This window comes from Coregonus clupeaformis, chromosome 17 (genome assembly GCF_020615455.1).
Source record: "Coregonus clupeaformis isolate EN_2021a chromosome 17, ASM2061545v1, whole genome shotgun sequence".
Lineage (NCBI taxonomy): Eukaryota > Metazoa > Chordata > Actinopteri > Salmoniformes > Salmonidae > Coregonus > Coregonus clupeaformis.
The window spans coordinates 33,646,527-33,659,558 of record NC_059208.1 but is presented as its reverse complement, the minus strand read 5'-3'; the positions used below and the strand labels follow the sequence as shown (position 1 = coordinate 33,659,558).

The 13,032-nt window shown below is 43.4% G+C and overlaps 1 protein-coding gene across 2 annotated transcripts in view; it reads right to left on the bottom strand.

Moving 5' to 3' along the window:
* LOC121586278 (probable ATP-dependent RNA helicase ddx6) overlaps positions 1–4,088 on the bottom strand; it is a 48,138-nt gene extending 44,050 nt beyond the window's left edge. Inside the window, exons 1-4 of one of the 2 annotated variants that reach the window (XM_045226286.1) lie at positions 3,396–4,088; positions 1,371–2,375; positions 1,158–1,221; positions 939–1,043 (exon numbers count right to left, since the gene is read on the bottom strand). In XM_045226286.1, the coding sequence (XP_045082221.1) occupies positions 939–1,043; positions 1,158–1,221; positions 1,371–1,552 (351 nt within the window). In that variant the 5' untranslated portion in view covers positions 1,553–2,375; positions 3,396–4,088. The remainder of the gene's footprint in view (positions 1–938; positions 1,044–1,157; positions 1,222–1,370; positions 2,376–3,395) is intronic. The other variant, XM_041902861.2, reaches the window with a different exon arrangement.
* Between the last annotated feature and the right edge of the window lie 8,944 nt (positions 4,089–13,032).

Genomic DNA, 13,032 nt, shown 5'->3' with positions numbered 1-13,032 from the left:
TCCTGCTCCTCCTTGCACAAAGGCGGAGGTAGCAGTCCTGCTGCTGGGTTGTTGCCCTCCTACGGCCTCCTCCACGTCTCCTGATGTACTGGCCTGTCTCCTGGTAGCGCCTCCATGCTCTGGACACTACACTGACAGACACAGCAAACCTTCTTGCCACAGCTCGCATTGATGTGCCATCCTGGATGAGCTGCACTACCTGAGCCACTTGTGTGGGTTGTAGACTCCGTCTCATGCTACCACTAGAGTGAAAGCACCGCCAGCATTCAACAGTGACCAAAACATCAGCCAGGAAGCATAGGAACTGAGAAGTGGTCTGTGGTCACCACATGCAAAACCAGTCCTTTATTGGGGGTGTCTTGCTAATTGCCTATAATTTCCACCTGTTGTCTCATCCATTTGCACAACAGCATGTGAAATGTATTGTCAATCAGTGTTGCTTCCTAAGTGGACAGTTTGATTTCACAGAAGTGTGATTGACTTGGAGTTACATTGTGTTGTTTAAGTGTTCCCTTTATTTTTTTGAGCAGTGTATTTTTAATCAAAAACTGCATGGCTATTACCAAAATATGTAACTATGACTATGCCAAAGTACAAAAGCTAACTCCAAAGACTGTTCAGGTATAACTTAAAGACGCAGTCCGGGATCTTAAGCTTAACAAATTCGCAACATATTGTACAAATTTTTGCGGGAGGTAACATATCATACGAAATGTACACAACTGGATAACACAGTACACAAAAAACAGGGACCCACTTTGGCTCTTGAGCACCACTTTCAAAACTTCTGGTTGAAATTATACAGAAGTTCTGGAGCATCACTTTAAAGTAGCTTTATAGGTTATAGGCACAAGAAGCAGGAGCCAATTTACAGCAAGGGAATCCCCCAGTTTCAAAAGGTGATCTGTTGGCAGAGACGGTTCCAGTGAGTGTCGTACCTGGATAGGGGAGGGCTTCTCCCAGCCCATCTCAAAGATGCCCATCAGGAGCTCCCGTTTCAGACAGTAGTCCTCAAACTCATTCCCCTTAGTGGACGTCACATCCTGGGACACAGCAAGAAAGAGGTTAGACAACAGAAGTAACATAATTTATTAAAATGACACTGGGAGAATCCTGTGTGCTAGTGAAAAAGCATGCTGCATTGTACCATGACTTACAGAGGTTCTGACCCTGGTGTCTTTGGGAGGGAGCTGTAGCCTCTTTTTCCAGTCATCTCCAAACCTAACATAGGGCAGCAAAGAGAAAAGAGAGCAAAACAAAATATGTGTCATCAGTTCTAAAACCTGGTATGAAAGTATAATAAACTATATGAGCAGAACACAATTGTTTCAGTCACTGGGTGAAACGGGGTGTAAGAGAGAAATGTGTACCTAATCCCAGTTCCCTCCTGGGCAGCACCCGCTTTCTGGGGTGCACCTGTGGCCTTGTCTGACAGAGAGCCCAGGACAAGGGGTCCTGATTGGGTAGAGGCCGGTTTAGGCCTAAGCTGCCCGTTCTGCTTGTTCAGTCCCATGACGACAGGGCCAAGGTTCTCTGTTCTGGCAGTTGCCATTTCTTCTTTCCTTTATTTTTATTCTCAAAGATTTACGTATTTTACCCCTCCGTTTTTTTTCTTCCTTAAAAAGCCTCTTCAAAAGTAGATGAGTCTAATAAAGCATTAACAAATAATATCTTATTTTTAGTCCAAAGCATTTACAACAGAAGTCTATTTGTAGTTTTCACATTTACACGTATGTGCAGTTCGGTCCCCTTCAACAGAGTTTACTGACGTATGAAAAAAAAGTATTTATACAAGAGCTCTTCCAAATGAAGAGATATATGCATTCAAATGCATAAATATAGAAACCTGCACACAATATAGAAAATTATATGTGAACAAGTATCAAGGAGTTTAATTCCTGCAATACAACTGCTAAGACAATTTGAACCGGGGGAATAGTATCTGTAATATAATCTTTGTTAAAACGTTAAATGTTGTTCAAACGTTAAACGTATCTGTTTTTATTTCCTTGTTTTGCATCAAGTCCCTTTGAATTGCTCAACATCGATGTCCTTGGAAATGATTTTTCAAACCTTTGTACAAATATTTATTCAAAATAATATGGTCCTTATTGTTCAACATTTGTTTTCCACTCTGTGTGTATATGTCCATCCACGTGTTAAAGTAGTTTCCTGACGTTGAAAATCAAACAAGGGATAACTGTAGTCCAAAAGCAAAACAGCTTTAAGTTCCCCTTGGGCTCCTCTTGGTCTGTCCCCTCTGCTCCGGGTGAGTCTCCCTCCTCTCTCAGGTCTTCTGTCAAAGTGTGTAGCTATGTGTGTGAGTGGGGGTGTGTTCAGCTCATTTCGTACGCAGCAACTCAAACTTGTGCCTCCTGACAGGAAGAAGGAGAGTAGAGGGAGAATTTTATTTTATAAGTAAAGTCAGAGTGAATACTATATAAGCCCTAGACTTTGCTTTAAAACTGCCTAATACAATGTAGAATAGATGCCCAAACGTTCTATTAAAATCCCCAACTACATCATGTCAAAAATGTATTCGGCAGGCAGGCACAAGGTAAAATTGCTTTTCTAGTGTTGGGTTGGTGGATCAGTCTGTAATGTATTCCAACCAATTCGTGTATGGCATGACCACAGAAGAGTTGCCTACACTACAAGTGCATACATGGGACCAGACCATAGAAGAGAGTAACGTTAGGCTATAATGTCAACAATGTGGGACTCATAGCTACTTTATAGCCGTAATCACGTGCGAAGTTTGAAGTTACTTTGAGGAAATTAGCTAACGTTAACTAGAAGCATCTGAATTTAAATATATGTTAATTGCAAATGTATGGACAACAAACACGCGACTGGCATTAGCTAGCTAGCTAACGTTAACGAACAACTAGGATGCCCTTATCGGCCAAATAAAGGTAAAAATCCAGCTAATGTTACCAGTCAGTAGTTAGCTAACTTACCTCAATTGTGGCAACTACGAAAAGTGATTCAAACCTAACTAATAGCGATTTCAGTTGGTGCTATAAAGGCCATTCATCTTGCCAACTTCAGAGGAAGATATTTAGTTAGCCAGTTAACTTATATTGCTAGATACCTAATGACGTTAGCCACTTCAGCTTCAGACATAAACATGCAAGTTGGCTAGTAAGTTACGTTAGCTAGCTCGCTAAATACTAATTTAGTTAGCTAACTAGGTAGCGTTACATCACTGATGAAAGGGGTTATTATAAACTAGCTAGCCAGTTTAGTTAACTTGGATGGCTAGTAGTGCAGTGGGCTCTCGTTTACCATGTCTGAATGTTAGCTGGCTGGCTAAGTTATCTAGCTGACGAGCAAACGTCGACTTTATAAAATCTTTATTATGCAAATTGAATACAACACCACGAAACACTCACCTCTCTCTCACTTTGATGTTATATATCATACATGTTTTCGGCAGATCAATTACTTATTTTACTGTTAGATTAAATTCATTCCAAATAAAACGCTAATTCAACATGGTCGCCCCTTCTTCATCGCCTTCTTCTTCTATGATATCGTGGCGGTCCACAAACAAACTTTTAAAGTCCATGTTGCCACCTACTGTGCTGGAATGTAGGATCAATCATGATCTGCCCAATTATGTACTACCATGAAAAAAACATTCTAAACCAAATAAATCCCTAACACCACCAATTGCAGCACTTAACCTTCACATTGCTTCCACATTCACCGTAATCATGTGCCCCTCCACAGTTGGCACATATTTTCTTTCCTTTACACTGAGCAGCTACATGTCCCATTCTTTGGCATTTAAAACACTGCAGTGCATATGGGACAAATTCTCTAACACTGAAGCTAAGGAATCCTATCTGTACTTTTCCCAGCAAGACTTTCTCAAACCTCAGCATCACTGATAAGCTTTCACTTCTTTGACCCTATTTCCTAATGATCAACCTTTTGGCCTCAATCACTCTGCCTCCCTTCACATATATATTGGGACCCCAGTGATGACTCCCCTCAATATAGCATAAGCACCAGGGTCCCAAAAAATAAAACAGATCTTATCCCTACACAGGCTCAAGGGGAACCTGGGTGGGCTGGTCTTCCGGCGCTAGTACATTTACATTTACATTTACGTCATTTAGCAGACGCTCTTATCCAGAGCGACTTACAAATTGGTGCATTCACCTTATAGCCAGTGGGATAACCACTTTACAATATGTTTTTTTTTTTTGGGGTGGGGGGGTGGGGTAAGGGGGGGAGTAGAAGGATTACTTTATCCTATCCCAGGTATTCCTTAAAGAGGTGGGGTTTCAAGTGTCTCCGGAAGGTGGTGAGTGACTCCGCTGTCCTGGCGTCGTGAGGGAGCTTGTTCCACCATTGGGGTGCCAGAGCAGTGAACAGTTTTGACTGGGCTGAGCGGGAACTGTGCTTCCGCAGAGGTAGGGGGGCCAGCAGGCCAGAGGTGGATGAACGCAATGCCCTCGTTTGGGTGTAGGGACTGATCAGAGCCTGAAGGTACGGAGGTGCCGTTCCCCTCAAAGCTCCGTAGGCAAGCACCATGGTCTTGTAGCAGATGCGAGCTTCAACTGGAAGCCAGTGGAGTGTGCGGAGGAGCGGGGTGACGTGAGAGAACTTGGGAAGGTTGAACACCAGACGGGCTGCGGCATTCTGGATGAGTTGTAGGGGTTTAATGGCACAGGCAGGGAGCCCAGCCAACAGCGAGTTGCAGTAATCCAGACGGGAGATGACAAGTGCCTGGATTAGGACCTGTGCCGCTTCCTGTGTAAGGCAGGGTAGTACCCCTTGCAAGTCTTCAGATGTAAAATCCGTAAGTCCCAAAAACCTTTCTGCCGCAGCCACAATAATGTTCACTGTTCACTGCTCTGGCACCAGTTTCTTAGACTTCTTTGCGACTTGTGCCATCCAGTTTATAACTGTGGCAATGAACGCAAAAAAAATCCACCTTTTTAACACACAGGGTATCTTTTGTCTGGAAGCAAACATTTACTACAGGCTGTGGTGTATCCACTACCATATCTTTAATAGCATCACTTGTTTTCTCAATTATTTTGATCGCCTCCGCATAGGAGATTCGATTGACCGCTCGAACTTTTGCCACCTCAATCTCCTTCACCCTAACAGGGCACTCCAGGAACTCAGGATCATGATCCCCACCACAATTGCAACACAGTCATCCTTCTACACACCGTTCTTCAGTATACTCTGTCGGTCTGCTCACACTTGAAACATGGCCAAATCCTTTACAATTCTTACACTGCAGTGGTTTGGGTACGAAAGCTCTTACAGCGTATTTTACATAACCAAGCTTCACATTAGCTCTTTATCAAAAAACAACAGCACCAACAGACTTTCTTATTTTTCTCCATTCACCCAGCGGGTCAGACGCCAGCCACACCAGGAATTCTCTCAAAAATTCAACCTGAACATCCGTCGTCACCCCTGAAATGACTCCTTTGACGGGTGCTCTACTCCGAAGTTCAAAACACAAAACTTCTGTTGTCCGGATTCTTTTGAGGCCACTGCAATCTTCCTCTGTTCTTCAGAAATATAATTAATCAAAATAAGACCACTCCCGGTCACTCTGACAGACTCCACTTTTCCAAGCGCATACTTCACCGTTTTCGACACCTCCTTATTCAACAAATGCATCCCAACAAGAAGCGATTCATTATCATTCATACACATATCCTCCACTCCAATTTGAGACAATTTCCTTTTTGTTCCAGTTTTCGACACTATTGTTGTCCATTCAGAACATTCGTCTTCACCAACTTTGCTCGACGCGCTGCTTGATTCGAACTCAGAATCCACTTCCGCTATCTTCTCGCCACCCCATCGCCTTCTTCTTTGTCCTCCTCTACGATTTAAATCACATGAAGTTCTAAACCAATGCTGCCATCTACTGAATTATTGCAATATGACCAGTTTCAAACAGTGCATCTACACAAGCGTAATGTTACTTTTTTATTTTAACCATACAGTCTATGGGGTTTTCTGGTGACGTCAAGTTGGCGACAAGTGCAGTCGCAACTTCTACTGTGTCCGCCTAATTTCAACTTTATCCCTCTCAATTTATTTTTTAAGCTCTGATCAACGGTTAAAAACTAAGACTATAGCTAAAACAATTCCTCCTTTAGTCGAAAGATAATCTGCTAACATGTCACAAGAGGAGAGAAAAAAGGAAAAGCAAGCCACAAGGATGAGAAAAGAAGAAGAAAAAATAAGAGAAAAGCTAACCTAGGTTGCTGAACATGATTACTCGAACGCAAGACAGCCAGCCCTTAGCCCTGACTCATCTGAGGTCAAAATGCGGAGGATGGAAGGGGTTTTGAATGACTCAGATACCCCAAGAACAGCCCCAAATACAGCCCCTGCCCACAAGATGAAGTGAAAGGATCTCTCCCTTCATGATCTGCAGGTGAACATCCATGCAGTTACGGCTAAAGTAAACCACAGAGCTGATAACCTGGAGAAGCTGGTGAAGGAGAACGCATCATGCATCGAAGCACTCAAGGCGTCTGTGAATTCAAGACATCAAGAAATAAAACAAAGTACTCACCGAAAAGTGCAATAGTGTGCAACTGCAGCCCACAATTAGGGGCGTTCCTGAATGTGGGCATTCCTGCATCTGCAGGAACGCCCCCCCAAGAGCTTTACATTGGTTACTTCATGAACACCCCTCGAGCATCCCTTTGGTTCCTGCATGAACGCCCTCCCCCTCGTTCGAGCACGTCATTTTCATGCTTGCGTGGCACTTTTGAATGTGAAATAAAAGTATTATATTAGTTTTTCCCTCCCGTGTACCGGAGTCCTCCTTGCTAGCTAGCGGGAGCGACACCGGTAAACTGTCCTTTGCTCCCGTCTGCCGAACACCTGCCCTCATCATTGTTAACAGACCTGGTGGAAAACAGTGCCCGACAGGTGGGGGCAAAGGACACTTTTATCGGTCGCTCCCACTAGCACAGCAGGCGGTAGGCTGGGGCGACACTGTGTGCTAGCTAACTTGCTAGTTTTGCGCATACTCTGAGAACGCACCCTGGAATACCGTCTGTCTCTGTGGCCTTGCGAGTGTTGACCAGATTAAAAACCCCGGCCTCGGAGAACGAGATCACCCAGTCCTCTGGGATGGCGGGGGCCCTCGTGCACTGCTCGGTGTTGTTTTTGTCGAAGCGTACATAAAATGCATTGACTTTATCTGGTAGAGGCATCATTGGATAGATCACGGGTAGGTCTACCGTAATGGACTGTAGCCCCTGCCACATGCGTTGAGCGTTGGAGCTAGTGTAATAGGATTCCACCTTGTTCCTATACTGTAATTTTTCCTGTTTGATTGCTCTGTGGAGGTTGTAGCAGGACTTCTTGTACACGTTGGTGTCCTCATCCGTAGCATCGGGGTTGATAAATGTAATTCTTAGGATAGTTGGTCAATAATAGCTTTTCTGTTCTTGCCAAGATATTGAAGCCATTACACTAGACTAGTGCAATGCTCATAGTTAGAATATAATTCATGACCTTTATGATAGCATCAACTAGAGGAAATCATGCCCATGTTTACTACTCAGTGGAGTTTTCCTTATTCTATCTACCAGCCATGACCCTCATACTTGACAGCATCAGGCACAAGATGTCCTGTCTCGGAAGTTATTTAAAGTTCCTAGTTATGAATCACTCTGTATCCGCTACCTTCTTCAGAAATGTTTAACCAGGAGAGGTGAGCTGAATCTATTCTCACACACATGCTTTTATGTGAATAGGTGAGTTATAAGAAACCACCGATGGACGGTTATATTTACACTGTCAATCAACCATAATCTGTTAAATGTACACATTGCACAATACCCTAGTACATAACAAAGGACCACAGTGCTGGTCATTTTGCATCTTCATTTTTTACCCATTCATCGCCAATTCTGAACTGTTTTTATGGTTTTGCATTATTGAATTTATTTCTGTTAAAATTCAGATGATATCCACAGCTAAATTTAATCTAAACCAGTAACAAGTTTCCTGGGTGAGACAAAACCCTACTCCTATTGTGCTTAAATAATTAAAAAGACAATAAATTGCATATATTGCCTGGGCGGCAGGTTCTTAGTGGGTAAGAGCGTTGTGCCAGTAACCGAAAGGTCGCTGGTTCTAATCTCCGAGCCGACTAGGTGAAAAATCTGTCAATGTGCCCTTAAGCAAGGCACTTAACCCTAATTGCTCCTGTAAATTGCTCTGGATGAGAGCGTCTGCTAAATGACTAAAATATAAAATCAAACTGTTCTGAGAGTTCACACAGCGCAAAAGGAAAGTTGTTTTTTACCTACCGTAGAAACCTTGTTACAGTGGCATGTATTCATGGGCCAAGGGAAGCCAGGCTTCCCCCAAAAATCAGCCAATAAAAAAATACTTATCTTTCGTCTCTCTGTGTTTCATAATTTTCCTTCAATTCGTAAGAGGCTAACTGCATCTCACTGGAGAAAGCATCTGAGTGAGTGAAAAAACACCCTTCTGTCTCTGTATGTGTAGCCCATCTATCTGATGCTGTCTTGTCAAAAATAGTATGATATTGTTGCCGCCCGTAGCATTGAATGCAAGGGAAGCCAGCGAGCATTTGGCCTCCCTTGATAATTAAAAACAATTATAATAGCCAATCAGCGTTCAGCTAAACTCAGTGAGCTCAACTGTGAATGGTCCTGGCACACCAAAAAAAAGTGTCAAGGGAAGCCAGTTTGGATTTGACCTCACACCAATCACATCACATCAAAAACCAAACGTCATTGACAGAAAAAACTTGAATTGTTGCATCTCGTTGTGTTGTTGTCCTCCGGTGGCTAGCTAGCTAGCTAAAATAGGCCCTTTCCTAAATTAGCCATGGATGGAGATAGGGATTTAGTGTTTTTACTCAATTTTCCGTACTGACCAATTATTATAATGGCAATTCTGACAGCTATTCTTGCCTGAGAGGATGGAAGTTCAATATGTAGCTAGACGTAGTAGGCTAATGTTAACTAGCTGGCTTATTGTTTCCCATGAAAATAAGTTAGGCTAGCGAGGAAGCATTTTAGCCAGGTAGCCTATAGGACAACAAAAACTAAAAGCGTATACTGTATGACAGAGTCATATACCGTTTCAGCGACATGAAAGAGAGGAGGATGTCATTGGCATTTCTCTACATTAGTGTGAGTCAACATGTTTTTTCTACTTGCAAGCACGAACACACACAGCAATCAGTACCATGGACAGCCACATCATATTTATCTTACGTTGATTGGACTAAATTGTTTTTGGTATATTTTAGTTGTCACTGTATTAGACTAAGCATAGGTGAGTTGATGATGATGAAATGTTCAAATTAAAATGGTGCTGGAATATTGGAGGCAGCTCCTGTTTTCTTTGCGACTTGCGGTAGCCTAACTCGACATGGTTTTAAATCTATAGTTGTTTAGTAGTCCGAACATTTTGGAAACATTAACTTGCTTGACCATTCTGTATGTCAAACTGTTTGTTACATGCAATATGCTTTGTGGACTTCCCCGGACAGATGTTGCTCTCCGGTTTTGTGATGAAACGCAGGTGTGGTTGAATTTATTCTGCCACTGTGTCTTCTTTGTCTCGGCCTTAGGCCTATATATCATGTGCACTTTCAGAAAGTATTACATTTATATGATGCAAATCCCTTCACATACAAGACCTAGCTTTCCATCATCCAAAACATAACTCCAGGGCCTGGCCAGACATATATTTTGACAACCCCATACTTTCACTGATGCAAGCCTTTCCACACTCCCTTTGTTATGTCTAAGTACTGTGTAAAGAGTGAAGACTGGTGTTAATATTCATTCAATGGTGACTTTAAAACAGTTACAGAGTTTAATGGCTGTGATAAGAGAAAACCTTGGATGGATCAACAACATTGTATTTACTCCACAATACTAAACCGAAATGACAGAGTGAAAAGAAGGAAGCCTGTACAGAATACAAATATTCCAAAACATCCATCCAATGTGTGTATTGTTGTATTATGACTTTGGATTAGGAAGGTTTAAAGGAATTTTTCACTTAAACTAAATTGTAGAGCAACACAGTACCAAAATAATTACTGTAAGGTAATGTTGATGATGTTTAGTTGGTATTTGATGGTCATACGGGAAAAACGTCAGAAAACCCAACATTCTTTTTACTTATTCCATTTCCTTCAGCCAGTTGTGAGTGTTGCTCAATCAGTTTATTATTATTAATTGCCCGTATTAAATAGTACTGTATTCTAAAACTAAACTAATGGTGTTTTCTAATGCAAGAAATAGACCTCTGAACCTTTCACCTGTTACTACCTGTCAGGGCAAGGAGATTGAGGTTGTAACCTCATATAAATATCTTGGAATTCTAATTGATGACGGCCTCTCTTTTAAATTGCATATTCAACAACTTACAAAAAAATTGAAGCTGAAATTGGGATTTTATTTTAGGAATAAGGCCTGTTTTTCTTTTGAAGCCAGAAGGAGGCTAGTATCAGCTACATTTATGCCTTTACTAGACTATGGGGATATTTTATATATGAATGCTTCCGCTCAGTGTTTGAGATCAATTGACACTCTTTACCATGGTACTTTGAGATTTATTTTAAACTGCAAAACCCTTACGCACCACTGCACTTTGTATACCAGGGTTGGCTGGCCTTCTCTAGTCACTCGTAGGCTCAGTCACTGGTATACTTTTATTTACAAAGCCATTTTGGGTTTACTACCTTTTTATTTGGGCATTTTTATTGTTAAGAAATATGGTGGGTACTCTCTTCGTTCACTGGACTTTATCCTGCTAACTGTTCCAAATGTCCGAACTTAATTTGGTAAAAGGTATTTTATGTACTCTGCGCCATCGTCTTGGAACACCTTACAAAATAATTTTAAACTGGAAGAACTTGTCCCGATTGGTGTTTTTAAATCTCTGATGAAGGATTTTGAGGCTGATTCCCTGACCTGTCAATGTTTTTAATTTGCTGTTTTTGATATTGTTATATTCTTGTGAATTCATGAATGGTTTTTACTAGATTACTTGTAGTTTTTCATGTTGTCTGTCTGTAATTTTTTGTAATGACTTGGTGCTGCCTATCTTGGCCAGGACGCTCTTGAAAAAGAGATTTTAAATCTCAATGAGCCCTTCCTGGTTAAATAAAGGTTAAATAAAATTAATAAAATTCCTCAAAGGTCCCCTGATCAAAGCATTCACCTAAGCTTGTGCAAAAACTCCCTCTCTGTTGTTTGAGTACTGTGAGAATTACTGCCCTTGTCAGATCTCTTTGCTTACAGTGGTATTGTATACCCTGCATAAACTTTATGTTGCTTTTATTCAAGGATTTACGATGTTAACTCTATGGCAGTGGGACCTCTCTGACCAGTCGCCTGTATGCTAAGGGAGAGAAAGCAGTGTCAAATTGGGCCGAGAGATGATAAAAGACATACAAAAGCATTAGCCATAGATAGCTGAAATTGTCAAATATTTGTAGGTAAAGAGAATATGTTTTATGCAGTGACCTTGGTATTTGTTCCGGTCTTACTGCATGAGACTGACCAATAGACTGACTCATGGTGTAATGACGTGTAATTGAGAGGCCTGTTGTCTTTAGTTGGTTTGGTCAGGGCGTGAGTTTCTATGTTATATATTCTATGTTTATGATCTAGTTAGTCTATTTCTATGTTGCAGTGCTAGGTGGTGTTTCTAGGTTTGGCCGGGTGTGATTCCCAATCAGAGACAGCTGTCGCTCATTGTCTCTGATTGGGGATCATACTTAAGTAGCCCATTGCCTACTGTGTATTGTGGGATCTTGTTCCGGTTAGGCTGGTATGTGTATAGCCTTTTGGACATCACGTTACGTTGTTTATTGTTTTGTTGAATGTTTATTTAGTTAAATAAACATGTACGCTTTTCACGCTGCACCTTGGTCCGACCCGTCTCTCAACGATCGTGACAGAAGATCCCACCAAACGAGGACCAAGCAGCGTGGCCAGGAGGAGCAAACACCCGGGACACAGCGGGAGGCTACGTTGGTAGATGTCCTCCTCGGTTGGGGGAAAATCACAGAGGAGGAGGCCGTCCGTTACAGTAGGGCAATGAAGGAGGAAGCCCGGGTAGGAGAGTATCAACGGCGACATCAACGGTGCCGGCCGAAGAGGAAGCCCGAGAAGCAGCCCCAATAAAAATGTTTTGGGGGGCTCAGGGGTGGACAACGAGGCAGCAGGAGGCCGGGAAAGGGCTGACTAGAGAGGAGGAGGCCGCTATTTTAGAGGTCCTCCAAGACTTGCGGATCGAGAGTCTGAGAGAGGAGGCCACCACGTTACGGGGGCTGTTAGATCAGAGGGAGCAGGAGTTATCCGTTCAGAGGAAGGCGCTACAGGAGGCTCAAAGGGAGAAGGAAGTAGTGGAGGCAAGGAGAGAGGAGCTGGTCAGGCAACAGAAGGAGCGTGTGTTCATAGAGGAACCTAGGTATGCGGAGATACGCACTGTGTCGCCAGTGCGCATTCACAGCCCAGTGTGTCCTGTGCCAGCGCCCGCACGTGTCGTGTGAATGTGGGCATCCAGCCAGGACGGGTTGTGCCAGCTGTACACTCCAGACCTCCAGTACGCCTCCACGGTCCAGTATATCCTGCTCCGGTTCTACGCACTGTGTCACCAGTGTGCCTCACCAGTCCAGTACGGCCCGTACCTGCTCCCCGCACCAAACCAGTGGTGTGTGTCGCCAGCCCGGTACACCCCTTACCTGCTCCCCGCACCAAGCCAGTGGTGCGTGTTCCCAGTCCGGTACGGCCCGTGCCTGCTCCCCGCACCAAACCAGTGGTGCGTGTAACCGGTCCGGTACGGCCCGTACCTGCTCCTCGCACCAAACCAGTGGTGCGTGTCGCCAGCCCGGTACACCCCATACCTGCTCTGCGCACCAGGCCAGTGCTGCGTGTTCCCAGTCCGGCCCGGCCCGTTCCTGCTCCGCGCACCAGACCTGTGGTGCGTGTCCCCAGTCCGGTCAGCGGCTCCACTCCGGAGCCAGAG